Source organism: Mustela nivalis, assembly GCF_964662115.1.
Source record: "Mustela nivalis genome assembly, chromosome: 17".
In the NCBI taxonomy this organism is placed as follows: Eukaryota; Metazoa; Chordata; class Mammalia; order Carnivora; family Mustelidae; genus Mustela; species Mustela nivalis.
Window position 1 is genome coordinate 55,700,817 of NC_139036.1, and position 27,456 is coordinate 55,728,272.

The 27,456-nt window shown below is 57.1% G+C and overlaps 2 protein-coding genes across 5 annotated transcripts in view; both read left to right on the forward strand.

The window, feature by feature from the left end:
* Window positions 1-241: 241 nt before the first annotated feature.
* On the forward strand, window positions 242-5,550 carry RPL38 (ribosomal protein L38). Of its 4 annotated transcripts, none has more exons than XM_082705088.1 (5): window positions 242-323; window positions 538-576; window positions 728-788; window positions 4,316-4,438; window positions 5,476-5,550. In XM_082705088.1, exons 2-5 carry the CDS (start codon window positions 574-576, stop codon window positions 5,499-5,501), a joined length of 213 nt encoding a protein of 70 aa, XP_082561214.1. In that variant the 5' UTR covers window positions 242-323; window positions 538-573; the 3' UTR covers window positions 5,502-5,550. The 4 variants fall into 4 exon arrangements, with proteins under 4 accessions (XP_082561214.1, XP_082561217.1, XP_082561215.1 ...); XM_082705091.1 differs by having other exon boundaries at window positions 263-368; XM_082705089.1 differs by having other exon boundaries at window positions 283-358.
* Window positions 5,551-10,578: 5,028 nt separating this feature from the next.
* The window catches only part of TTYH2 (tweety family member 2), a 36,797-nt gene continuing 19,919 nt past the window's right edge, over window positions 10,579-27,456 (forward strand). Inside the window, exons 1-3 of the mRNA XM_082705044.1 lie at window positions 10,579-10,777; window positions 18,241-18,413; window positions 23,299-23,410. Coding sequence (XP_082561170.1) covers window positions 10,649-10,777; window positions 18,241-18,413; window positions 23,299-23,410 — 414 coding nt within the window. The 5' untranslated portion in view covers window positions 10,579-10,648. The remainder of the gene's footprint in view (window positions 10,778-18,240; window positions 18,414-23,298; window positions 23,411-27,456) is intronic.

The window sequence follows — 27,456 nt, forward strand, 5'->3', positions numbered from 1 at the left end:
TCAATGCACACATCTAAAGAAAACGGTAGGTAATAAGTGTTCGGTCTTTAAACTGGATCGGAGATGAAGCTCAGCAAAGCCGAGGTGGGGGTTGGGCGTGGGAAAGGAAAAGAAAGCGGACGGAGGAGGAGGGCGGCCCGTTTTATTCCTGATCCGTACTATTAATCTCGGCCAGGAGGGGGCAGAGGGCTGCAATGGGAAGGACGAACGCTTATGTAATTCTTGACCCTTTGCAGACACCGTACCCAGCTTCCTTCTGGGGAGGGTTTAACTGAGCGGAAACGGAAGTCCCGCTCTTTTCCGGCCTCCTCCTTACGCTTGCTGTGAGTGTTTCGCGCGGTGAATGGGGCACTGAGTGGTAATCCGGGGTAATCCACGGTTGGGTGAGATCTGGGGACCTTGGGTGTGGACCGAGGGTGCGGGAGGGGAGGATGGAGTGCGAAGGAGTGGGCATTTCGGGGGGAGGGTGGGGAGGAGAAGCGGGGGTCGTCGCCACTGCCCGCGCCCCGCTGACGCTAACATCGGTCTTCTCCGCAGGTGCCGGCCGCGCGCTCCCCTGCTCCCTCCGTAGCCATGGTGAGTATGACCCCTGCTGGGGCTTTCTCGGGGGAGGGCAGCGGGGGCGGGTGTCCCGGTTTCCTGGGCGTGAGGCGCTGGTGGCGGGGGTCAAGTCACGACCGTAAAGAGCGTGTCAGCGCAGCTCACGGGCCTGTTCATTGCGTTGCAGCCTCGCAAAATCGAGGAGATCAAGGACTTCCTGCTCACGGCCCGGCGAAAGGACGCCAAGTGTAAGTGGGGGACCTGGACTGCAAGGGTCGGTGACGACGGTTGCGTGCCCCTGGAGCGGTCCCTCCCTGAGCCTTCTCTGAATCTTCGCCTGGTCCTTCTCTAGGCCTTCCCCAGGTCCCTCCCCTGATCCTTCTCTAGACCTTCCCCAGGTCCTTCTCTAGACCTTCCCCAGGTCCCTCCCCTGATCCTTCTCTAGACCTTCTCCTGGTCCCTCCCCTGATCCTTCTCTAGACCTTCCCCAGGTCCCTTCCCTGATCCTTCTCTAGACCTTCTCCTGGTTCCTCCCCTGATCCTTCTCTAGACCTTCCCCAGGTCCTTCCCCTGATCCTTCTCTAGACCTTCCCCAGGTCCCTCCCCTGATCCTTCTCTAGACCTTCCCCAGGTCCCTTCCCTGATCCTTCTCTAGACCTTCTCCTGGTCCCTCCCCTGATCCTTCTCTAGACCTTCCCCAGGTCCCTTCCCTGATCCTTCTCTAGACCTTCTCCTGGTTCCTCCCCTGATCCTTCTCTAGACCTTCCCCAGGTCCTTCCCCTGATCCTTCTCTAGACCTTCCCCAGGTCCTTCCCCTGATCCTTCTCTAGACCTTCCCCAGGTCCTTCCCCTGGTCCTTCTCTAGACCTTCTCCTGGTTCCTCCCCTGATCCTTCTCTAGACCTTCCCCTGGTCCTTCTCTAGACCTTTCCCAGGTCCCTCCCCTGGTCCTTCTCTAGATCTTCCCCTGGTCCCTCCCCTGATCTCACCAAGACCTGGAGCGTTGGTCCCGGGGCTGATGTCAGCCAATCCTGGCTGCCTGGGAGCAGGGACTTTATCCCATTTACCCAAAGATAAGACTTTAGGGCAGTGTGTTCCCTTGGGCTGGCTGTGAGCATTTTGAAAACCATCCTTAGTTCAGGAGAGTATGTGTCTGAGCAGAGTCCTTACCAGGTGGAAGTCTGGAAGTGTGGGTCTCGGAACCCTGACCTTGGTGCCCCGTGTCGGGTTCTGGGCCCACTGCTGCCTCAGTCCCGGCCCCGCACGGTTAGCTGTAGGAAGCGGTCTGCCTCTCACGTGTAGGAAGGAGTTAGTTTCCTGGGTCTGTAAACAAGAAGGGAACGATGTGCCGGAAGCCTCCAACAGCAAAGCTTTCACTGGGTGAAGTACCGGCCCCTGGTCCCCGAGAGTTCTTGCTGGTGTGCCCCATGGGGGAGGGAGTCCTGCTGGCACCGTGTTACTACGGTTGAGGGAGGTGTGGGGGCTCGTGCTTCCTACAGGGTAGATCTTGAGTCCGTACTGTGCGGGGTAGCCCAGGGTCCTCATTTTTCTGCCTCATCAAATACTCCTTAAAGCTCCCATTTCCACTCAGAGATGTGTCCTCAGGAGAGTATCCGATCATTCGTGAAAGCAGAGCCGTGTCTGCTGACGGACTGAGGTGGCCCCGACTCTCACACTCCGTCAGTGGAAGAATGAAAAGATGGTGGGAGCTTGGGGAGAGCGTTCTAGTGGGTCCTGTGCGTGTCGCTGTCCCCTTTGATCCTCTGGGACTGTTGGAAGTGGTGGCCACCTGTGGGAACAAGGAGGAAGGTCTACCCTTTCTGGCGTTCTGGGGACCGCTGGTGGCACTGTTGGCGTACTGTCATGCTGTAAAGAGATGTGATAGTGACCATCATAATTCAGGCCAGGGAATGTGAGGTTACAGCCTGGTTCAAATCCTAGCCCTTACAGCGGGTGGCCAGCCTCAACAGATTAAACACAACACTGTCTTTTCTCTCTTGAAGGTGGGGCCGGGAGGGGGGGGTAATAGCATCTGTCCCACGGGATTGGTGCAAGGGTCACATCAGAGGATCCTTTGGAATCCTTAGTATCATGAAAAAATGGTACCCAGTCCCCTCAGATCAGTTTACTTGGGAATGCGGGAGCCTGGTTTTACAGTGTGGTCCCCTGGACACAGTGTGTTTAGGACTTACTGGGTAAACTTTAAAAAAATATTTTTAATTATAAATATGTGTAGCAAAACCTTACTATTTTTAAGTGTACAGTTTGCTGGCACTGGAGACGTTAACTGGGCTTTTTTTGATCTTGTGATCTTGCAAAACCGAAACTACACCCAAGAAACACAACACACCATTCTCCCTCCCATCCCTGGCTTCCACCGTTCTGTTGCTTTACTGATGTGACTGCTCTAGAAACCTGTGGGTGACAGCAGCAGCAGCATCTGTCCCTGTGGCCTGGCTGGCTTGGTTTAGACAGTATCTCCGGGCGTCATCCGTGCGGTGACATTCAGTAGCGTCGGTCAGGATTTCCTTTCTGAGGCTCAGGGACCCTCCATGGGGGCTGCCGCAGTTGATCTGTGCGTCCGGCAGTGGTCACTTAGGGGCTTTCTCCCCTTTGGCTGTTTCAGATCCCCTTGCCCCGAGCAGTGGTGTACGGACCCTCTCGCTACTTCCGGTTCTTGGGGCTGGGTGCCCTTACATGGAGGGACCGCACAGTAGGACAGCGTTGAATAAACGTTTTTTCTTAAAGAGCTCCTCGCATCTTGTCTTGAGATTGTCAGAGGCACAGGGCAGCTGCTAGGGACGATGCAGCCTACTTAGATTTTAAGAGGAATATTAAGATAGCAAAGTAGGTTGTTTGAATGAAGACCTAGTTTGCCAAATCTCCTAAAACATAGGCTAAGGCAGCCATTGCCCTGGGCAGGCTCAGGTGCCGCTTCTCGTGATACGCCTCATTTCTTCAGCACCTACCGGACTGGCAGAGATGGATGGAGTCGTGGGTTGTAAGTCCAAGTGAATCCCGTGCTGCTTCTGTGGGGCTGAGGGCCTGTGTGCCCAGCTGTCTGGTCAGATGCGCGGGCTGACCATGTGCAAACCTGTGTGTGGCCCCCGGCCACTGGGTCGGGATGGGCACTAAAGTGCGCTCATGATAAGGAGCTCTCGAGAGTGTCTGAGCTGGTTTTAAACTTAGAATGTAGAGTTTTGATGGATACATGAAATGTCCTCCATGGAAACGCACTAACACGTGTCTGCCGACAGCAAAACCTCAGACCTCGCACCACTGAGCTCGAGTTAACATCTGGGGCTCTGTTGTCTGAGCTGTGGTCCTGAGACGGGCTTTGGAAGTAGGAAAGAACCTGGAAAATGGGGTTCGTAAACTTCAGGAAAAGCTTTAGCACATAACCCTGGGGCTAGATGGAGGATCCTGAAGGAAGTAGTTACCATGGCCCCGGGGCCCCAGAACTGATTCCCAGGAGAGGGGAGGTGGTTACAGAATGTTCTCACATGCGTTCCATGTGTCAGATACAGCAGGTAAAATTAAGCCCAAGGCTCTGACATACTGATAAAAGGGAAGTGTAGGTTTCTGATGCTGCTTTAAATATTGAAGTCCTAGAGGGCCTCTGGCTTTCTGTTTCTGCAGAGGGAATGGTCCAGGGAGGGGAGCAGAGCCCTGAGCGTGGTTGCCAAAAGTGCCACTTCGCTGCATAAACAGCAGGTGAACTGTGTGATGTCTCTTCTGTGGTACCATTTAATTCTTGATTCCGGTCTCTTTGGTAGCCGTCAAGATCAAGAAAAATAAGGACAATGTGAAGTTCAAAGTTCGGTGCAGCAGATACCTTTACACGCTGGTCATCACGGACAAGGAGAAGGCAGAGAAACTGAAGCAGTCCCTGCCTCCAGGTGAGCGAGCCTGGGCTCCCGAGGGGCCGACCCGAAATGTGGAGGGCTCCTGTGTCGCTGTCTTCGTTTCTTGGCGTTGTCCCCAGACTTAGGAAAGTGCATCTTGTGGCTTGTCAAAGTATCTGTTCTTGCTGTTGGTGGTGGAAGGAGTTATTGGTGTGATTCTCTGAGTTCATCCCGTTCCAGAAGTAGTTTCCCTGGCCCGAGAACAGTTTGTTTCACTCCCGTCTGTGCTTTTCTAACACGGAATAGTAACAGCGAACACTTAACTCTGGGTAACTCTTCCTTCTCCCGACAATCCTACGAGGTGGGTGCTGTCAACCGATCCCCAGTTTTGCAGGTTGAAAAACTAAATAGGCTGTGAGCCTAGGTGAGACTGAGGCCCATCCTGGGGGGAGGGGAGAGATGGCCCAGAGAGCAGAGCGGGCTCAGGCCGCCCCTTCACACTGGACAGCTGGCCAGTGCGGCTTGACATCGTAGGGACTTCCGAGATCTCTCCGTGAAGGCTGAGACATGGACTGCTTTCTGACAGTGTTTTTGTTTTTAATTATCAAACACTAACTTAATTTTTAAAGTTTTTGTTTGTTTTTATTTTTTTTAAGATTTATTTATTTTAAGAGAGAGCATGCGGGGGCTTGGGGGGGCAGAGGGAGAGCGAGTCCTGAGCAGACTCCTGAGCTTGTTGCCACATGTGGGGCTCAGGCTCACGATCCTGAGATCACAACTTGAGCTGAAACCCAAGAGTTGGATGCCTAACTGACTGCGCCACCCAGGCGCCCCCAACACTGACTTAGTATTTTCTTATTTTTATTTCTTTAGATTTAGAGAGAGGGCTTGCGAGAGGTGCAGAGAGAGAGAATCTTAAGCAGGTTCCACTTGATCTCACACCCCCGATTAACTTAATATTTTAAGCAAAACTGCCATGGTATGCTTAATTTCTGGGTTTGTTAACTCTCTTTAGTGTAAGTACAAAGTCCAGACAAACACGAGTAAATGTATGTCCTGGGTGACTCAATTTTATATCTCTTCTCCTCTAGGTTTGGCGGTGAAGGAGCTGAAGTGAACCTGATCCACTGATTTGAACTGTATTAAAGTTTTAAAAATTCTTAAAATGTCCTTTGTCTTTAAGGGCAGGAAGGGAAGTGCCACGTGGTCGGCACTTCCGGTGGGATCACGATGGGAATCCCGGTTGCTACTTTCATCCCTGATCTTTGGCTGTGATCTCAGTGGACAAATAAAACCATCCTTTTTTAGCTTAAGTTTGAAAATAAATAGATGGAAACACACAGAAGAGGCAGATATTTGTGGAAGGAAGCCAGTATGCCCTCATGGGATTTAAAAGTAATTTAGGTAAAGTGAACTTCCTAATAATGAAAATGGTAGTTACGGGGTGGAGTTGATTAGCTTCTTGGAAATTGCAACAGGCTGAGCCATCCGGTCCTCCAAACACTGCTTTCAGATCCACCAGGGGGAAGGATTCCTGGATGCAGGAGTAGCAGACTAAGACACTTTATTTCCTAAGTGCTGCTTGAGGTAAAGTGGAGCTTCAGAACCTGTAGGGTGTGAGAAGATTACTGCTAAGAGCAGATGAGTGTCGGTCTAGCAAAATGGGCCACGCTCTCCAGGGGGAGAGGGAGCGGGAAACAGGATCTTGGGACTGAGAGACCCAGTAAATGCAGCTGAAGGTTAGGGGGAGAAGCCAGGGTTCTTGCAGAGAGCTTACCCTAGACCTCAAGACAGTGGGGTGGATGTTGAGTTCACAGGGGTAGGCAGGGGTGTGAGTGCAGCCCACTGCTCCAACAGGCCTGTGAGGGCTCAGGTCCCAGCCAGCCCTGACTCCTTGCGGATCCGGCTTCTACTACTTGTCAGCCAACATGATCTTGAGAAATTACCTCACTGTTGAGCACCATGCACAGGTCCCAGCCCCTGGGAAGAACTGCATGCCTCTGCCTGAAGAGTCACCATGGGAAAATTAGGCAGGGATGGGACAGTGCTGAACAAAGAGACCACAAGGTCAGCTCTCATGGTGGGCATTGGTGCCCCATGGCCAGCAGGTGTCCTATGTGGCGGCTGGGCATTCAGCCTCCTAGGATCCTCTTCTCCCCTCCGAGGACAGCTAAAGGGGTTGGACAAGTGTCCTGTGATGCACATGGTTTAAGCAGAGAAAGCTGCCTCTATACAGCGTGGCCGGTACAACTTGTGTTGGGCTCGTATGTGCAGGGCCAGTTCTTAGGAGGCTGAGCGGGGTCGGCCAGATTGCTTTCCCCACATGGCGTGAGTTGCCGCACAGTCACGGCACATAACCCATAATCACACTGATGCTGCAGCAGTCTAGCCGAACGGTGAATACACGAAGAGAAAGTTCAGTGGCAGTGGCGTTTCCGGCACTGGGCAATTTTGAGCTGCATGGGATCATATCAGGACAGACCGCAAGGTGGCGACATCCTACAAGTGAGCAGTCTCCAGTGCGGGTCTAGAAATGGTTCACTTGATAAAATGCCCAGAAGCCTAGTGCCTGAATTCATTTAGTTGAGTTTTTTCCTATAGAAATTGTAAGGGAGTTTGAATCCAGTCGTGAGAGGCATGGGTTTCCTCCAGAAGGGGTCCTCAGGCGCTCGGTGACCAGCCCAGGACTTCACAGGTTTCCCAGGAAGAGGGAGGGCTTGTCACTGGACCCCCTTGGCCCCGGCATCTTGTGCAGAGGCAGGCCCCTGCTCCTAGGAGACAAACCCTGTGGACATTTGGCTTCCGTGCCTGGAGAAGATACCCTTTCAGGCCACGGTTCTCAACCCCGGCCCTGGTGGCCTAGGCTGATGGCAGAGAGTGATTAAGTTGGTAGGAGTCCTAGGTACATGTTGAGCCCTCGGGTGGCCTGGGTCAACCACTGCTTTGGGTTGCTGATGTCCACTTACCGGTTTGTAATAAAACCGATCACTGGCTGAGTGGCGAGGCGGGGGCCGCAGTTGCTGGTTTGGAATGGGCTGGAGGGCTCTTCTCTCTTCAACTCCCGTAAGAGTCCCTGGGCGCTGGTCTCCTGTTCCTGTTCTGCTGCTTTGCTCGCCTGCTCCCCTCCGACAACCACATTTTGGGGGCACCTCACCCAGATCCCCAAGCTGGAAACTCTGGAGTCCCCTGAGCAGGCCTCTGAGGAAGAAGCTAGAAGGGTCACTGTCTAACTGGGTGCAGACTGGCAGGCAGGTTCTGCTGTTCACTGCTGCCCCCAGATGGCTGCTGCGCCGGCCCTGAGGGCGCCTCCCTGGTTTGTCTTCAAGCCTGTCAGCAGGCCTGCCCCTGCCTCACCCCCTCCTTCTGGGGCTGAACCCTGGCCCCCCAACCACCAGGTCCATCCCCAGCGTGACAGGACGCTCCCGGAGGCAGGCCCTCCCACTTGGGATCTCTGGTATCTTCCCCTCCCTTCTCCCCGGAGCACTCAGAATCACTGTCCAGACTCTAATCTTCTAGAGGAATGCCAAATCCCCAGACTTCCGGTGTTCAGGAGGCGGGATCAGCAGCCGGAGCCTCCTGTGCTGTCGCTGTAGAGGGACCAGGAGGGGGAACTGTGCATGTGGCACCAAGCAGGGCCCATCACAGCAAGCCGGGCTGTGTCCTCACGTCAGTTGTCAGAGCCCACCTGCCGAGGGCCCCAGGACATTCAGGTACATTTTCCTGGGCAGGCAGCAGGCTCGCCTCAAACACCACAATCCTTAACAGGCCTTGGGCAAAATGGCCCTTGCGTACCACCCCCCACCCCCACTCCTTTTTTATTTTTAATTTTTTACTTTTTTTTTAAGATTTTATTTATTTATTTGACAGACAGGGATCACAAGTAGGCAGAGAGGCAGACAGAGAGAGAGGTGGGAAGCAGGCTCCCTGCTGAGGGGAGCCCGATGTGGGGCTGAGGCTCGATCCCAGGACTCTGGGATCATGACCCAAGTCGAAGGCAGAGGCTTTAACCCACTGAGCCACCCAGGCGCCCCTCCTCCTTTTTTTTTTTTTTTTTTTTTTTTAAATAAAGGTATTTATTTGAAAGTAAGACTGATTGAGGGGCACATGGGTAGCTCAGTCAGTTAAGCATCTGACTCTTGGTTTCGGCTCAGGTCATGATCTCAGGGTCGTGAGATCGAGCCCCACATCAAGGTCCGTTGTCAGCACAGTGTCTGCTTGAGCTTCTCTCTCTCTCCCTCTGCCCCTCCCAGCTTTCTCTCTCTTTCTAAAATAAATAAAATCTTAAAAAAAAAAAATAAAGCAAGGCTTATTGGTAAAACTTAGAGTGAAATTCACCCTCCTTGGTGTCCAGTTCTGTGAATTTTGACAAACATTTACAGTTGTATAAATACCACTGCAGTTAATGTTTCCTCTCCCAGAAATTTCCCTCTTACACCGCCCCAGACCCGGGACCAGTCAGCCTCTGCTCTGCTTTCCCGGCCTGCAGTTTGCTCCCCAGCCATGGTACTGTACTTCCTTGATTCTCCTTTTACACCCTACAACCCCAGCCGGATTGCGGTCCGAGCTCATAATGTACTGTCTCTCTGCTCAGAACCCCCACCCAGGACGCCCGGAGAAGCTCGCCCTCACCCTCTACCACCAGGAAACTCGTGAAAGCACCCAGCCGGGTTTGCGGCTCATCACTGGGGCGGGTAAAAGCTGCCTCTCCTCCCCTAATAAACTCTAGACCCCATGCAGACAGGAACGTGGGGGTTTTACTGGTCCCATTTTCCCTAGAACGGAGAAGATGCTCAGCCAAAGATAGTTGAATTAATGAAAACCCGTAGGAGAAAAGGAGGTGTCTCCGGCCTTCAGCGCCCCACTGGGCGCCTGAGCTTTGGGCATGCACAGATGAGATGGCCGCAGTCAGACCCGGGGATCCCGACCGCAGGACCGGACTCCCTCTCCTGGCCCCAGGGACCTCTGACAGCGGTCATGGTAGGGACGTCTGTGGTCTGCTCCCCTCCAACAACCACATTTTCAGGGCACCTTGCCCAGATCCCCAAGCTGGAAACTCAGGGGTTCCTCTGGAGTCCCCTTTCTCCCCCATGTCTCTGCCCCCTCTTGTGACCACCCCCAGATTGTGTCCAACTCCAGCCTGATCCAGCAGGACCCCTAACTCCTCCACTCCCACCTAAACGTCAGGTGGCCCTTCACCTTGACCTTGTCCTTGCCTCAAGCACCACCTCCACCTGCCAGCCCCGCCCTGCCCTCCCATCCCACGGTGCAGTCTGCAGTTCCCCAACCCAGCCTTTGCACGCCTGGGGCCTCTGTGAGCGCTCAGCGTACCCCAGCCAGGTGTTCACAAGGCTTGACCAGATCAACCTGAGCGCATCCTGATCCACAGACCCCGCTCTGCTCATGTTTTTCTCCTACGCCCCTCGAAGACAGCAGTTTGCCTCTTTCTGTGTGTGCTATTACCAGCCGCCCGCTGAGGCGCCACACCTCTGCTCTGTTCCGTGCCTGGCACATAGGTGCCTGGTGAACGTGTGCTGTGGACAGTCCTGTGTCTCCCCGAGATGTTCCAGCCTTTCCGGGCGCTCCCAGGGCTCTCCTCCCCTCCCCTCTGGTCAGCTCCACGGTCCCTCCGGGAGGCCTGCCCGGTGCCGCCTACCAGGCACAATCAAGCTACTTTTCTCAGTCCCCAGGGCTTCCAAAGCCGCATCTGTTAGTTGTTTGGGCAGATAGGCTGGGCGCTCACAGGACAGAACCACTCACTGCTCTGAGTACACGTGGTTTACACAGTCGGATGCTCGATAAACGAGAGTGAATTTAGAACTAGTGACCCAGGGGCAGACTGTCGCTCCCTGCCGCCCCCAAACTGTGAACTCACTACCCGCCCTGGAAGCTCTAGGAAGGACCACCTCGCCTCGCCAGGACTGCCCTGCTCGCAGCACGCATTGACAATCTATATCCTGATTTGATAATTAGTCACGAGAAGCCCGGGGACTTAGAGACCGCTATGAAGAAACAGGGGCGTTGGGGGAAGTTTTCACTTCTTGCATCTCTTTCGCCCGCGGGGCCAAGACAGAATGCCGAGCAGGAAAAGCCTGCTGGTTCCCGAGCACCAGCCGCAGCAGCCCGAGGGCGTGCCCAGGACTGGGGTCTGGCCCGGGGGGGGGCGGGGCCTGAGCCGGGGCGGGGCGGGGCGGGGATGGGCGGGGCGCGCGTCCCGGGCCGAGTGGCGGCGGCGGCAGCAGCAGGCGGGAGCACTCGGGCCGAGCCATGCCGGCTGCGCGCGTGGAGTACGTCGCGCCCTGGTGGGTTGCGTGGCTGCACAGCGTCCCGCACCTGGGCCTGCGCCTGCAGCCGGTGGACAACACCTTCAACCCCCGCGATGAGAGTTACCGGGAGGTGAGTGCGCGCCGCTAGACCCGGGCCACGGCCGGCGCCCCAAGTTCCCGCACCACCCCGTCCCCACCCCCTCCCGGCCCGCCTCCCACCCTGCCCCGTAGTCTCGTCACCCCTCTCCCTTTCTCCTCCGGGGCTCTTGGCCATGGCGCTCCCGTCTGGGAACCTCGTGGGCCGGGAAAGCTGCAGAGATGGGAGTTCTGCCAGCGATCGGGGAATGGGGAGGAGGAAGGGCGCGGGGGCTGCGTGCGGGGCGTGGGGGCCGAGCGCCGGGGGAGGGGGGCTTTTGTGCGGGTACCCGCGTAACTCCTTCGAGGTGCCTCGGGCTTTTCTTCCGTCTGCGGTTCCAGGACGGGCACTCTCTTTCCGGGTGCCTGCGGCCTGGGAGAAGTTTGAGCAGAAACTGACTGGTCTCTCCTGAGTTCGACTGTGCAGCCCCCCTCCTCCCCAGCCCCTGCCCGCAGGGTGGGAGCCGCTGGCAGCCCCTTTGCCTGGGCCTCTCCTGAACGGCTGCAGGGCTGGGGGAGGCGGCTGCGTGGGGGGCGGGGGTGACCAACCTCTGGTGCGCCCAGAGCCCGCAGCCACATGTGGAGATCTGGGGGAAGGGACGTGTCCCCGGTCAGCGCGATCCTACCCCAGCTTCACCCTCCTGCTCAGTACGTACAACACAGAACAAGGCCCTGGATTGCTGGGGTCTTGGCTTCTTGGCCGGCCACTCCCCTCATCCTTGCACTTCGGCCCTGGCCCTTTCCTTGCTCCTTGGGCCCTTCCCTCTGCCCCTTCCCTCCGCTGTGTCTCTACTCCCACTGGGGAGGGGCTCCCCCGACCTCCCAGCCCTGCGGAGCTTAAGATTCTCCCAGCCTTCTGAGGTCTAGCCAAGCCTGCTCCAGCCCCTGAGTCAGTCCACCGTTGGGTCAAAGATTCAGGCTGAAAAGCCCAGAACCGGACCTGTTTGTTGAGAGCTACCCGTCCATGTTGGGACTTTGACCCCTGGTGGCCTCTGCCTGCAGAGTGTCAGGTTCTCGGACATGATCTGCCCGTGTGGGGCAGGTTGGGGCAGAGCCGGGCCTCTGCTGAGTCCCGGGAGGCTGAGGGGGAGGCTGAGCCGGGAGTCAGCTGTTAGCCTTCCCCGACCAGCCCTTCTGCAGGGCCCGGGATCCTGACTGGGCAGGGCATGCAGTGCACTGGGCTGGGGAGTCTAATAATAGCCCCTAGTGTCCCTGTCAACCTCAGGCCCCAGGCACTAGGTGCCTGCCCTTCCGGAAAGAGGAGAGAATCGGGGACCCCTTCCTGCAGTCTGAGAGGCAGTGGGGTGGGTTAGCCTGGCTCTCTCCTCCTCTGGGTCTGTCCCTCCCGCTCCCAGCGCTCTGCCCCTGGAAGTCAGCGTTCCCTGAGAATGCGGCCGCCTGGGGATAGCTCCAGGGAATCTTCCTCTCCCAATGAATGCATGAAAAGAGGCGGATATGATTTCTGAGACAGCTGTGTTGTTGGTGTGTGTGTGTGCACACGCATGTGTGTGCGTGCCCCTGTCTGTTGATGTGTCCCCAACCCTGCCCCCAGATCCTGTACTGGGGGGCAGGGAAGGTCTCCAACCATAATTTTCTTTTCTCCGCGGGAGGAAATCTAAACTGGCTGGGTCAAGAAAACCTCCAGATGCCCGAGGGGTGGTGGTAGGGCACTCCCCGACCCCGGTGGCCCCAGAGACAGCACCTGTCCCGCCAGCAGCTGTGGTGGAGCGGGAGTGGGGGGAACTGCACCTCCCCCACGCACTCAGTGCCCTGGAGAGGTGGCAGCTGAGCCAGAGGGGCCCCTGCTCACAGTCCCTGCCTCTCTCCTCTCAGGGGGTAGCCTCTGGCTCACTGTGCTGGGCACCAGATGACTCCAGAAGGCATGCCCTTCCTTTGGGTCCATGTTCCTGGGCAGCCGGACCATGGCTCTGGGTGTTAGTTAAGGGGGCTCCTGCTTGGTTAAGTCCTCCTGTTGTCTGACCATGGGTCCCTTTTGGAAGCTCCCTTCCTCCCAGTTGGCAGGCCAGTTAACATCGTGGATGGGGCACCTTCTGCTGTCAGGCATCTGAGTACTTAGCAAACATGATGGAGGCCAAATGTTGTGCCAGACGTGGGGGTCACGTGATAACCAAGGCTGCCCAAGGCTCTGGCAGCTGAGTAGGTGGGGCTGGGGCTCTGCTCTCGAGCTGTCTTGGGTTGGAATCCCCGTTTTATCACTTACTGTGTGTCATGGCACGTGTCCATACTTCTCTGAGTCCCACTTCCCTCATCTGCAAGTACTAGGGCTTAGTACCTAGAGGGTCCCAGAGCTCGTGGTAGGACCTGTGATACAAACCATTAAACGGGCTGCCCTTGGGGTTCAGTAATGTGTCCAGCAACAGTACTTTGTATCAGGCGATACAGAGGGAAGAGATTTCCTTCTACAGACACTGATCAGAGAAGAACTAACCCATGCCCCAAGTGTCCAAATGAACGACACCGGCTTGTGGGGATGTGTGTGTGCGCGCTCACCAAAGACTCAGTGGGAATGGAAAGGGGCAGGTGCAGTCCCTGAGGAAAACTCAGGAGGGACCAGCTGTGCAGGGATCTGGAAGAAAAAGGGGGTCCTACAAGAGTGGATATGACAGACGAGTAGCTTGCCTGGTGACCCAGAATATCCTGAGCGAATTCAGCTCCCAGAAAGTTCCTGCAGAAGCAGGGGTTCCCACTCACTGTCTTCACTCTTGGGGAGCAGTGGAAGCCCGCCAATGTTTGATCCTTTCACCACCCACCCACCCCCACCCCGACCAGTGGACTTGACCCTATACCCCCAGCTCTAGCTTGCGTGTACAGAGGGGAAGCAGCCCGGACCACCCAGTGTGAGTCTCTCTCCTTGGATGGGGGAGGCACAGAAATGGAGAGAACCACCCCCATCAAGGAGAGTAGGAAAGGACCCAGTAAGTTAGGGGGTCTAACGCTTGTGACTGGCCCCAGGCTGGTCAGGTGTCCACAGCGAGGACCTCTGGCCCTGCACCCAGCCATGCCTCTCCCCGAACAAGCCACTGGAGTTCCCACCTCCAGCTGCCCGCACCACCCTGCTCCCCGCCACGGCGGAAAGACGAGGCGCTGAGGAACGAATGTACATGAACTCCAAAACGCCATGCAGATGTTAGCAGCTGCCTCTGCCGAAGTGCCGGAGCCACACAGGGTTTCCTGTTCCCCAGCTCCTTTCCGGCTTCTGTAGACCAGCCATTCTTTGGGGACACGCGTGGCGAGATAGAGAAGACATTTTTAACTTGTTACATTTAGACGTGTATTTCCATGTGGTAACTGGGTGGCTCAGCTCCTAGGCTCCCCAGAGTCCCGAGTGTGTCTTCAGGCCAGGGGAGGGGACAGGATGGGGCTAGCCCCAGAACCATGGGGCTCCCCCCCACCCCCCTTCCTTGGGGGCAGGTCTCAGGAGGAAAGGCCAGGCTGGGAGCCCAGCCGAGGAGCCCAAGTTGGATGAGGAAGCCTCATTCATCTAGCCTCCACACTGAGTCATGGTCATCGGACAATCACGCTGGGCCCCCCTCCCCTGCTGGGGGGTCACTGGGGGGGCTTAACCCTTTCCTCCCAAGTGCTTCCAGCTCCCCTCCCTGGGCTCTCGCCCCAGGCCAGCCCACTCTCTAGCTGTCTCCTGACCCCTTGGGTGGGGGTGGGGTCTCCCACTGCAGACCCCCTCCCGCGCCTAGTGCAGAACCCCCTCGTGGTGAGCGTTCCCAGCGTGCATATCCGTCCCAGCCTGGGTCCTGGTCAGCGTTCCCAGCGTGCATATACCCATCCCAGCCTGGGTCCTGGTTTCTTGCTCTGGGTTTCCCATTACAAAGTGGAAAACCAGAACTAATTGAAGTCACTTGGCTGAGGACGGAGGCTGGAGCCCAGGCCTTGTTGTGGGCTGTGGGCACGGTGGTGGCTCGGTGTCGGGCAGGGCGGGGAGGGGTGGCTGCTGGGCCCTGAGGTGGTCAGCTGCTTTCTCGGCTCTGTCAGAGCAGGGGACCTGTGAACAGAGCTCCCAGCTCCCTTGGGAAGAGAGGTTTGCTCTCCCCCACCCCCACCAGCCATGCACATGGGGACCTGCAGTGTTAATTAGGGGCAGGAAAATAATTGCCTATTAGAGGTTGGCAGGTGCCACCACGGTGGTGGAAGGGGGTTGGGGAGGTTCTGCTATTTGGGCTACTGTTCCCTCCGCCCTCCTAACTCCTTCCTCCTACTCTCCGCTCCCCAACTTCCTCCTTTCCTTCCCTGCCCCCCAAACCTGCTCCCCTTGTCACCCAGCACCGGTGCTGGAGAGAGATCCAGAGGTGAACTGCTAACCAAAAACCCCTGTTGGGCTTCCCAGGCCCGGCCTCTCCCGGGCGGGACTTGCACCTGCTTGAGGCCCACTGCGCAGGTGGGGAGGCTGCGCCCTCGGGGCTGGGCTGGCAGGGGGCCGAGGGGTCTCTGAGAGCACAAAGTAGGGGAGCCGCCACACAGACGGAGGGGGGCAGCTGGCCGAGCTCTGGGGGGACTGACAGCACCAGCCTTCTTGGCGGTGCTTCCTCGCCGGGTGTGGACACATGGCATAGTCCTAGATTTTCCTGTTTGGGGAAAGACTGGACTGTCCAGACCAGCGGGACGTCCAGGGTAGCTGGGAGCAGTTCTGGACACAAACCACTCTCCAGCGTATACAAAAGGTCCGTCTGGGGTTTTGTTGCCTTTTTTTTTTTTTTTTTTTTCATTAGGAGCAACTTGTAGAAAAGTGCACGCTCTTTTATTTTTTTATTTTTAAATTTTTTAAAAAAGATTTTATTTATTTGAGACAGAGAGAGCACAGGGGACAGGCAGAGGGAGAGGGAGAAGCAGACTCCTCACTGAGCAGGGAGCATGACGTGGGACTTGATCCCAAGACTCCAAGATCATGACCTGAGCCGAAGGCAGACGCTTAACCGACGGAGCTACCCAGGCACCCCAGAAAGTGCAGTTTTAAGTGTCTGCCTGAGTACGTGCATAAGAAACCATCCTGACGGAGTATTCCCGACCCCCCAGGCGCCCCTCACGGTCTGTCCCTTGGCAGAGGTGTTTCCTGTGCGCACCTGTCACTCACCGTAGGTGGGCTCCTCTGACTGCCGTTTGGCTTGTCTCCCTCACCCTCCCGTCTGTGAGATCACCCGCGCCGCCGTCTGTGGCCGTGGCTTTCTTCCCGTGGCTGCCTGGTATTCCTGCTTCTGACGACAGTGCATTGTATGTGTCTGTTCTCTTGTCAGTGGACACTTGTGTCCTCTCTGCTCTGGGGCTGTTACCAGGGTATTGAGCTGCTGGGGACATTCAGGGGCATAACCTGGGCGGGGACACCGGCCTCTTTTCTGTAAAGTAAAAGACCAGGCGTGGCCTTGCTGGCTTGTGGGGTAGGGGCATTGCGTAGTGATTGGCCTATTAGTTAGGGGGACTCTGGGTTTTAGCAGAGGGGTCTCGGGGGCCTGCACAAGGGTGGCCAGGACACAGTCTGGCATGTCTATCTCCTCCTCAGCCAGAGGAGGCCCTGGAGAGTGGGGCTCTGCTAAGCGAGTCTTTGGAGAAAAGCTTAAGCTTATAGAAAAGGTTTGAGAAAGAATGTGGACGCTCCTCAGCGCCCCCCAGACTTGCGGGACACCGACCTCCTGGGGTCACCTCTAGACATCCTTCTGGGCCCGGAACAAGGCTCGAGACCCTGCATTTCTAAAGGTTCTGCATTCTGAGAGATGGCGCACCATGCCGGGTCGGTGAACTTCACTTTGCGTAGCGAGCGCCTGTCACCCGTCTCTTTGTCCTCCTTGGTCTTCACCTTGGTCTGGGGCTCCAGGGCACTCCGGTGAGGGGGCGTGGGGGCAGGAAGGTGGCGACTCCTTTCCACCTTCTCAACAGGGTGGGCGGCCTCCTGCCCCGGTCACGGGACAAGCCCAGTGCTCCAGGCCGAGAACCCCGGCCCCGCCACGCCGTGAGGACATCAGGGACACTTCCGCTGGGCTCATGTGTTCAGGTCCACTGGGGGCGGCCACGCTGCTGATGGAGGAAGGCGAAGCCACGCCACACACCTCCACCATCCTGGCTCCCAAATGAGCCACCTCTCCTGCCTTCTTCCGGGCTGTCCCTGCCACTTGGGCCATTTGTGGGTGAGGCTCAGAAGCCTACAGGTTCGGGCGACAGGAGGAGTAGGTTGAATCAGGGCTCCGAAAACCAACCCGAGCCCTCACAGACCTGGGACAGGACAGGGGGGACCCAGCAGGTGCCTCACCCCGGTGAGGCTCCGCCCCGCACCCCCCCACCCCCTGAAAATGACCCTGGCCTGAGGACTGCAGACCCCAGCCTCTCTTTTCATCACTGTCTCCTCTGTGCGTGCGTGGTCTGGCACAGGAAGTCCTAGCCTCTGACAACTCTGCCTCACTACCACCAGCACCGGGTTCCCCAAAACAGGCTCCCACCCCAGAAGCCCAGACTAGAGTACCAGGGGCTGTGGAGCTGGAATCACAGGCGGGCACGTGGGGAGCAGGGTGAGGCTGACTGACGGCCAGGTCCAGCCCTGGCTGGCGGCCACCAACCCTGGTGCCATCTGGTGTCCATCTGGCTGCATCGGGAGACTAGAGGGCAAGGAAGGGGCTGCCTCCGGGCCTCCTGACAGACAGCAGCTCGCCTCGCAGGGCCCCGAGGTGCTCTGTTGGCCTGAGGCAGCCCCTCTTGCCCTCTCCAGAATCGGGGGCTTGGCTGCTTCCCCTGGCCTGTGGGGGACAGCGCTCCCTCTCCGGCTTCAGTGAAAGGGACCCCATGGTACATGTTCTGACTCTGCCCCACCCCCCACCCAGCCTTCCAGCCCAGAGCTGCCTTCTTGTTGCTCTGGAGGGACCCCAGCATCTAGAACAAGGCTCGGAGGAAGCGGGTGCGCCAGGCTTCCCTTCCTGGCCCTGTCTCAGGTTCCTCTCAGCTTCCAAAACATCCTGCCCAGACCCGGTGTCCTCCAAGAGGCCGCGGCCCCAAGACCCTCATAGACGTCCCTCCCCTTGTCTGTCCCGCAGCCACGCGGCTCACCCCCCACAGCTGCCGGCTGGCGGTTCCTGCCCGGTCTCTTGAACGGCTCAGAGGAACTCATCAGGCAGGGCCTGGTCCGGATCCTAAACCACCAGCCGGGGCCCAGCCTCGAGCTGCTCCTTCTCCCTCACCTCTGCCTCAGCAGCCCAGACCGCATCCACTCTTCTCCTGGCCTCTGCCCGCCCACCCTGTCCGCATGGAGGCGCCTTCGGCCCCGGCGCCCCTGCCCAGCCTGAGCGCCAGGCATGGTGTGTTCGAGAGGTGGAGGAGGCAGGAAGGGCAGAGGAGGGGATGGAGGCTACCCCCCACAGCCCCAGGGGGAGCTCGGGGCCCCAGCACAGGGTGCTTCTCGAACCCCACCGTGGGACCGAATTCTGACCCCGGGCCTCTCCTCTTCAGTCACTGCTGTTCCTGGGGCTGGTGGCCGCCATCTGCCTGGGCCTCAACCTCATCATCCTCGCGACTTACGTGGTCTGCGTGTGCTGCTGCAGGCAGGACGAGGCCGTGCAGACCAAGCGGCGGGACTCCTGCTGTGTCACCTGGACGGCAGTGGTGGCCGGGCTCATCTGCTGGTGAGTGTCCCTATACACTGGGCTTGGTGTGTGACTTGTGGTGGGGGGGTTCTCTGGTGCCCACAATTGGGGGAAATCAGGAATACAATGGGCCTGACTGCCAGGATCTTCCTGGTGGTCAGCCTGGTCTTTGACACCCCTTCCTCTCTGCCTCCAGCCCTCCAGCCTCCAACCATAGGGGCTCCTCTGCTGTCTGGCCACATTCTCCTGCCCAAGCACTGGGTACTGTGATGGCAGAGGCTTTCCCAGGGTGAAAGCTGTCCCTTTCCCCTCGGAGATCAGGCAAAGGTGGGGGCAGGGTAGGAGGAGATACATCAGGCAGAAGAAAGAGGAGTGTGTGCAAAGGCCCTGTGGCAGGAGGGAGCAGAGGACGTTTTAAGGAACAGTAGCAGGAGTCAGGTGGGTGGGGTGGTGACAGGGGTCTCCCAGTGTGCCTCTGCCCTGGTGCACTGCTGGTCAGCCTGGCGGGGGGCAAGCCTCGGAGACCAGGACAGCCTTCCTGGACAGAGGGGGATGTCGGCCGTTTGCTTCCTGGGGCCTTCCCGGCTGCTCTGTGAGGCCAGAGAAAATTCGACTACAGTCTCCATCAAGTCCATTCGTCTCAAGAGATCAGTAGTTCTTAGTGCCATCCTGTGGGCCTTCTTTGCTCTGGACAGCGAATGAGGGTTCCGAACCCCACGTGAGAGCCCATGTTGCCCAGACAGGATCCGCACGCTTGCTGGCTCTGATTTCAGGAAGTTGTGTTGTTCTTGTTCTCCTGTCCACAGAGGTTTTTCCAAAAGCCTCAGGTCCTGCCGTGAGATGCTCCTGGGGGTGGTCCCTCTCGAGGGGTAGAGACCTCCTTGCTAAGTGTCCGTTGCATCCAAAATCCCACAGCGGGACTTGGCCCTCTGTCTGGGCAGCAGGACGGTGGGGGTGGGGGGGCAGGCGGGGCGCAGCGGTGCTGGGAGTGAAGACGCCTGGGCTGTTAGCCTCACTTTGCTCCTGTGGTTTCTTCTCCATTAGCGCGTGCTCCCGTCCTGGTCCTGCCTGCTGCATAAGGGTCACCTAAGCCAAGATAGGAAGGAGCCGGAAGCAGCATCGTGGTTGTGCCAAAGCGCTGAGCGCTAGGGCTGGCTGGAGGGCGGGGGGTGGACAGGCCGCCGGGTCCTAAATCATAAACAGAAAGGAAGGAGTTCTAGTCAGGAGTTCAAAGACAAGTCTGACTCCAGCAGAGAGGAGCTTCCAGAAGTAAATGGAATAAAAGCCTCCCGCGGGGGGTGGGCAGGGAGAGACGGGAGACAGCGAAGCAGCCAGGAGTGCCTTCGACACGGCGAGCCCTCTCCGTGTGAACTCAGATTTTTTTTTTCAAAAACACTGCAAATGACAGAAGAATACTTTGGAACAGTAAGAATGACTTTGGAGGGCCAGTTCCAGTAAGTAATAATTACCGGCCATTTGAGGAAAACTCAGAACAGAAGGAACACATGTGGCATGATTCATTCTCCAAAATTCTGCAGGCTGTTTGCACCAGGCAAGCGCGAGTCCGCGGGAAGCCCAGGCACTAATTCTGCCTTCTGTGGTTCGTGGTGTATTGGGAGAGGCGGAGAATCACACATTTGATTTGAGTAATTTCAAACTAAGGAGTACGTTTGGAGGAAAAGAACCAGCATAAAGGCAATGGTGTACTTGAGTCGGGCATTCCTGGGTCACAGGCTCCAAGATCCATAGGATGATCAGGCAAAGGTGGGGGCAGGGTAGGAGGAGATACTTCAGGCAGAAGAAAGAGGAGTGTGTGCAAAGGCCCTGTGGCAGGAGGGAGCAGAGGACGTTTTAAGGAACTGAAAGAAGCTAGTGTGGCTAGAGCAGAGAGAGCAGGGGAGGGGGCTGGGGTGGGGCTACTACGCGGGGTCTTGGGGATCAGCCGTAAGTGGAGTAGTCACCAGTCATCTTCGCTGGAGTTGTGCTCAGTTCAGAATGAGCTGGGGGGCGAGTCAGGGAAAGGGAGTAGAAAAGGCGGAAGTAGAGGGAGACCAGGGGAGATTGGGGGGGCGTGGGGATCGGGAGGACTTGTTGGGCCCTGACAGTCAGGATCCTGGAGAAGAGGGGAGGTTCATTCCATAGAAGAAAGTCCCAAGAGCAGGTTCCCAGACAGTCAATGGTATCGGAGGAGAGCTCCTCGTGCCCCTCTGTGGGGGAGACAGAATTTTATCCCTGGGAAAGGTATTCTGTCTTTTCCCGCAAACAGAATGGTCTGTGTGGCCCAGGCAGGACCGATGACGCCCAGAGGGAGCTGCGAGGTCCTCATTAAACAGCCAGGGCGACTTCCGGTCTCGAAAGACCAGGTGCCCTCCTGGGCCAGCTCCAATAAACCCAGACTAGGGGAAGGTAGAAAATGAGACTACCTCCAGGCTCAAAAACAGGGCAAGGGATGGAAAGGCTTTGTGTTGACGCTGAATCCTCAGAAAACACTAGATCAGGACACAGAACTAGAGGAGGTTATAGAGATAGTTATAAACACAAGGAGTCAACAAGAGGCATTTTTCAAGCATAATAAAATTTTTTTCAAAATAATAAAGTCACCAACTAGAAGCTCCTAGAACTCCAGCGCATCTCACGTTCGAGCATCTCGGCTGGATGTGTGGTCCGGTGGGTGCTGGGGAGAGACACTGACCGGACACGGGTGCGGTTCAGTGGAGTCAGAACGAGTTGCACTTGCGTTCTGGTTGAATGCACAGAAGACTTGCAGGACACCAGACTGTTGCCAGCGCATGTGCACACGTCTGCGTTACACACAACAGAAGAGCCTCTGTGCACAGGCTCGGAGCACACGGCTGCCATGGGCGCGGGGGGCAGTGCCCCTTATCTACACTTGACAACAGGCACTTGGGGTGACTCTGTCCCGTGGTCCATGGAGCCCTTCCTGAGAAATGCTGTGCTTGGGGCCGAGCCCATCCTGGGAGGAGATTTCTCTAAAATCTCTAGGTTGCATCCTAGACTCCTCCTCGTGAACAGAAAAAGAAGACGTGTAAGTGTGTGCACGTGTGCATTCGTCTCCCCACCCCCCGTCCCCGAAGTTAGTGTTCTGGATGAAGAGTCAGCAGGCGGCTTAGTGAACCTCCAGATGTGCGCCCCCCCACCCCCTCCCCCGTCCCCGGTGGCGCACGTCGGATGAAATACAGCGGATGATGTAGGCGAGATTCGAGATGATTTGTCCAGGCTGGAATGTTGGACGGATACCAACTCGATGCAGTTTCACAGGGATAGATTTTAAAAGTTCTGCTTTTGCTTAAAACAAAAATTAGTGCCGTGCTACAGGAAGGAGGAGAGGCTAGGCTTGGCGGCAGTCCCGGCGAGGAAACCCAGGGGTGTTGTAGACCACGGGGTCAGCGGGGCAGAGGGGTGTGCTGGGGCTTAGCCTCCCAGTCCTCCGAGCTGGATAGACACCTGGCCGTGGAGGCCTCGCCCGGAGTGACAGTGACCAGTTGGAGGAGCGTTTGAACCTGGTGGACCGTGATGACGGAGACCGGGGTCTGGATGGAGGACACGCATCTCACTTGGAGAGCGGGAGGGAAGGGGAATGGGGAGCCACATTCTGATGTCTAAGGGGCATCCTACAGAATTGGAGCCTTATTTCGGGCTGCTCCCAAGGACAGTCAAGAGACAGGAGATGGGCTTCAGCTCCATGGAGGAAGGAACTTTCTATCAGCTGGCCAGCCATCTTGTGGGTGCTGTGAGGAAGCAGAGGGGAAGGGTAGAGAATAGGGGAGGCCCCCAGCTTCTGGAGGTTTTAGGAGAGACCTCGGTGGTCCCTGAGCCTCCCCCATGACAGTCCCCAGGGGAGCTGTTGAAGGTGCACGTCCCAGGCCTACCGCAACAGAATCCCAAAGGCCTGACCAGCGATCTTTGCCACCTTTGGAGCTGCTGGGTTTAAAGACAGTAGTAGTATTCCCGGCCCACAGGAAATGTGCCATAGAGGTAGTCAGCCAGGCCAGGGACAAGATGGCCGTGAACCTTCACCCCTCCCCCTGGGTCACCTCCCACACCCCTAGGAAAGAGCTCCTTAGGCAAAACCCCACTTTCCATGGATGTTTATAGCAGCTTTATCCATAATCACCGAAACTTGGAAGCAACCAAGATGCCCTCAACAGACAAATGGGTACATACACTGTGGTCCATCCACAGAGCGCAGTAACTTTCAGCGCTGAAGAGAAAGGAGCTCCTTAGTCATGGAAAGACATGGAGGGACCTTGAATGCGTATCATTCAATGGAAGACGCCAGTCTGAAGAGGCTCCATGCTAGGACTGCAGCCATAGGACATTCTAGAAAAGGCAGAACTATGGAAACTGTAGAAGGATCGGGGGTTGCGGGGAGGGAGGGGTGGGTAGGTGGAGCACGGGTTTTTAGGGCAGGGAAGCTACTCTGTAGGATACTTGAATGGTTAATGGGTGCCATACACTGGCCCAGACCCACGGAACGAACCAGAGCAAGGGTGGTCCTTAGTGGGAACCATGGACTCGGGGGGATAGTGACATGTCGGTGTCGGCGTATGCATGTACAAAGGTGGTGAGGAGTGGTGGGAACGGAGGTGGCTCTTAGGGCGGCAGGGGCTGTGTGGGAGATCCCTAGACCCCTACTCAGCTGTGCTGTGAATCTGAGACTGCTCTAGGGGCCCCTGGGTCTCTCTGCGAGTTAAGCATCCAATTCTTCATCTCAGCTCAGGTCTTGATCTCGGGGCTGTAAGTTCAAGGCCTGCCTGGGGCTCCACACTGGGCATGGAGCCTACTGAAATTAAAATAAAACAAAATAATAGGATGAAATAACATCTGCTCTAAAAAATACGTATTTAAAAAACAACAACTTTCTCTTCTGCTGTCACTTCTAACCTTGGGGTCTTGCCTGTAGTGCCGCGGTGGGCGTTGGTTTCTATGGAAACAGCGAGACCAATGACGGGGTGTACCAGCTGATCTACTCCTTGGACAACGCGAACCACACCTTCTCCGGGATAGATGAACTGGTAAGGCGCACGGGCGGCGCCGGGCCGGGCCGGGTGCAGCCCGTGAGGTCAGTGTGCTCAGAACAAGGGCCCCAGTCACATCCCAGCCAGCTTGGCCCCCCGGGGGTGGGGTGTGGGGGGTGGGACTCCCCTTGGGGCTACCATTGGTCCTGCTGGGAGTAAACAGGCGATTTCTGCTCTTCAGGCAGGGAGGGGTGGTGAGGACAGGGGTGAGGACCAAAGGAGAAAGGCCAACTGGGTCCTGGGGGGTCCCGGAGGCAGCCAAGGAATCCAGCCCTGTGGACTTCGGGAAGGCCGAGCCTTCCCCCATTTGTCCAAGGGCAGACCAAATGTGGGAAATCACCCTCACGCTGTGCTCTGTTTGCTTCAGCTGCTACATGTGGAGTATCATGAGGTCCAGACAAGGTCAAGGTGTGAGTCTTTTCAAATCCAAGGGAAACAGCCCAAGGGGTGGTGCATCAAGGTGTCGTGGGGGCTCTGGCTTCCGGCTGGGGGCTCAGGGTGGAGGACTGTGCCGGCTGGCGAGAGGGGGTGTTGACCTTTTAGGGCAGGAGCCACTCTGCTGGGCAACTGGCCTGAGTGAGAGACCAAGGTGGGGGTTGGGGTTTTCTCAAACACCGACCTTGGCCTCTTAGACCCCAGGTGCTTGTCCCCTTCATCATAAGGGGCAGGCGTTTTGGGCTGGTTTCCAGGTAGACCCCATGCCCGCAGGAGCTGGGCTCCAGAGGAAAAGACAAAAGGTGGTTTTCAGGGAAGCCGGTCCTTGGACATCCACTCTGTTCTCCATCCCCTCTGGACCAGGTCCCCTGCCGCAGCCGGGAGGGGGCAGTGACCTCAGCACATGGCCAGTTTATGTCATCGGGCAGCCGCAAGCACAAAATCCAGCCCCAGCCAGAGCATTTGGACATTGCCCTGGTACTTGCTAGAAGAGGATTCTGGAAGAGGATTCCCCCTATTGCCCCCTCCTTCTCCCTAAGCTCTTCTAAGGCCTTAATCCATCAGCAGCCCTGGAGTGGGGGTGGGGGGCACACCTTAAAGAGACAGTCCAGCTGCTCCTCCGGACCCAGGAAGGCTGCCGATGGGGCTCTGGCCTCAGGGAGAGCCCTCCTGGGGAGCGATCGGTCACAGGCCAGACCGGGGCCCTCCTGTCCTGCAGCACGTGCCTGCTGGTACCCATTGCTGGGAGACTGAGTCGTCCAGACACTGGGCGGAGGCAGCTCTGTGGGGCAAGGCAGGGACAGCTGGGATAGGGAGCTGAGGGCAGCCTCGAGGCTGAGTATGGCCCGACCAGCCCTGGAGGCATGGGGGGACCTCACCTTCAGGGTCCCCTCTGCCCTACCTCTGCCCTGAAAGGGAAGGGGCTCTGGCCTCTGGGCTCTACCTCCTGCTCTCCCTCCACCCACCAGCACCAGACCCACTAAGAGGAGAAACCCTGCCCTGAAAGGGGAGTCCCCTGCCTGGGGAGGCCCCAGAGCCATGACCTGCATTGCTTGACTCATGCCCACTGTAAGGAACGGCCCTTGTCTCTCCTAAGGACTAAGGAGAGAGAACCCCAGAGCCATCCTCACGGGAAAGTTTGAGTTGTTTGTGTCCTATCCTGTGAGATGAGAATGGACAGGGAAATAGCTAGAATGAATCCCCAGGATGGCCTGTCCACCCCGAGGGCTGATTGAGGGCTCCGGGCCAGGTCTGGACATTCTAAGGCAAGACCCACGTCTCCAAACTCCATGTTACCAAAGGGAAGAGGTCTGTGTGTCCCTGGCTATCAAGCCCTTCATGGTCTCTGCACCATGTCTGAAAGTCGCAGGATCCCCAGGGTTTTGTGACGGTCGAGCCAGCTGGGAGCTGCCTCCATCCCGGTGAGGGCCATGGCCTGCCTCCCCTGGGTGAGCGAGGTATTTTCTCCCAGTGGAGAGATGGAGCTCTGGGCCCCTGCTGGGTGGGACCTGTGAAGTTGGTTTGGGCCTCAGGGAGGGCACCTGACACTCTGGGTCCCGAGGGCTGCAAGGGAGGCAGCAGCCTTTGGAGGGCTCCCCAGATCTGAGGGGTGAAGGCCAAACACCAGAGAAATGGTGTTCGAGGAGATAATGTGAGTGAGAGTGCCTGGTAATCTACAAAGTCCCCCCAAGTGGGGGTCACTATGACAGTGCGTGTCCTTATTATAATGACTGTCATTGTGTGTTCCTCTAATCACCCTGAAGAAGACAGGAGGTTTGGGTTAGTCGGGCAGGGGGAGGGCAGGACTGGAAGGACAGGTCAGAGTGAGGGGGACCCTTCAGAGCTCCACCTCCTGGACCAGAAGCCCCACACCTGCACCCTTGCACCCTGAGGGCCCTGCCGCTGTTCAAGGCTCGGGGATGCCTGGCAGGCTTCTGCATCAGCTGCATGCTTTGATTTGGGGCGGTCAGAAAGGGTCACTGGGGAGTGCCAGGTGGGTCCTTTCTCTGGCCCAGTGACCTCCATCCACTTCCCCTCCTTCAGTGGGCGGGGCCTGAGCTCTGGCGAGTGACTCACACAGGGGACCAGGCATACCTCTTACTGCTCAGGGTCTTACCTTAAAGGCCCCCAGGAGCTTGGCTGACTCAGCTCTGAGCCACACGTTCCAGTGGCCAGTGTGGCTCCTCTGGGCTCTCACAGGAGAGCCAGCAGCAAGCCTGAGGGCAGGCTTGGGTGAGGAATAGGGCATGGTGAGGTAGCATTCATGTTGCAGGACTGGAAGCTAGTGTGTTCTGGACCAAGAACCTGAACCCGGCTGTTCTGGTCTTCACCGTTCCCTTCAGGATCTGAGATGGGGTCCCTCCCCACACTGGCAGAGGATCCACGCCTCTGTCCCCTAGTATGGCTGCCCTTCTAGAAAACCTCAGAAAATAGAGAAGCTTCCTCCCCACCTGGAGGTTTTCAGACTTGAGCATGTATCCCAATTCCCCGGAATGCTTGATTAACACAGGTCGCTGGGCCCTCCCCGAAGTTTCTGGTTCTGGAAGTCTGGGACAGGGCTGGGAATTTGCTCCTGGTCACCCTCCTGCCGGTCCAGGGACCGCACCTGGAGGACGACTCCTCCATCCTGGGGGGACGAGGGCTCCCGCACCTGCTTGCTTGCCCCACTCCCCCACTAGCCTGAGTCGCTGAGCTGTCCCTCTTGCTCACAGAGCTCTTCCCCGGGGGAGTCTCTGCCGCATCTCTGGGGCCACCCTGTCTCTTGGGGGCTCCGGCGAACCCTCTGAGGACCAGCGGTGGAGTGGGGAACAGGGGGCCATCCATAGGTCGGCGTTGTGGTTTTAATTTTTGTTTGTTTGTTCCTTTGTTTCCTTTGAGAGGACATCAGGAGCGAAAAAGAGGGCCAGGCAGATGGTTACTGGCTTTGGTTTTTTTCAAGGAGAGATTGAAGAAATGAAGAAGTTAAAATCATGAGCTAGGGAAGGAGAAGTCGTCTTGCAGAAAAACATCGTTAGCAGCCCTTTGCTCCAAAGTTCCTCATATATAATACAGGAACATAAAAAGACCCCGATCTCAGCACTTAGTGACGGTGCCTTTCGGATCAATGGTTCTAAAGCACTTGTATGTTGATCTCATTGAACGGAAAGGAGGGTTGATTGGGGTGATTGTTGTTAGGACTTTTTTCTTCCGCATGAAGCTAGAAACAGCCCAACCCGGAGTATCTCTTAGGCCTTACCCAGCGTGTAAGAACGAAGAGCAAGCCTGGAAATGGAACAGGCTGCTGACATTGAAAAAACAAAGCCAAACGGAACAAAGAGGGCCATTCTCTTGTCTGGAACCGGGCACCCGCAGAGGAGCACAGATGTGAAAGGCCACAGAGTTGCCTCGAGTCTCCCTAACGCACCAGCCGCGGAGTTGGTCACCAGGAGTGTCATCTCCCGAGGCCTCTCAGGGCTGCCTGTGGGATGACACCCCTCGGTGACATTTTACCTTCCTTCCAGCCCCAGGGGAGGATTAGTGCACACGTAGCGTTCCAGCCGGTGGTACCTGTTGGTTCAGTGTGACAGTTTCGGCAACAGAGCCTTTCTTCTGCTTGCGGCCGACACAGA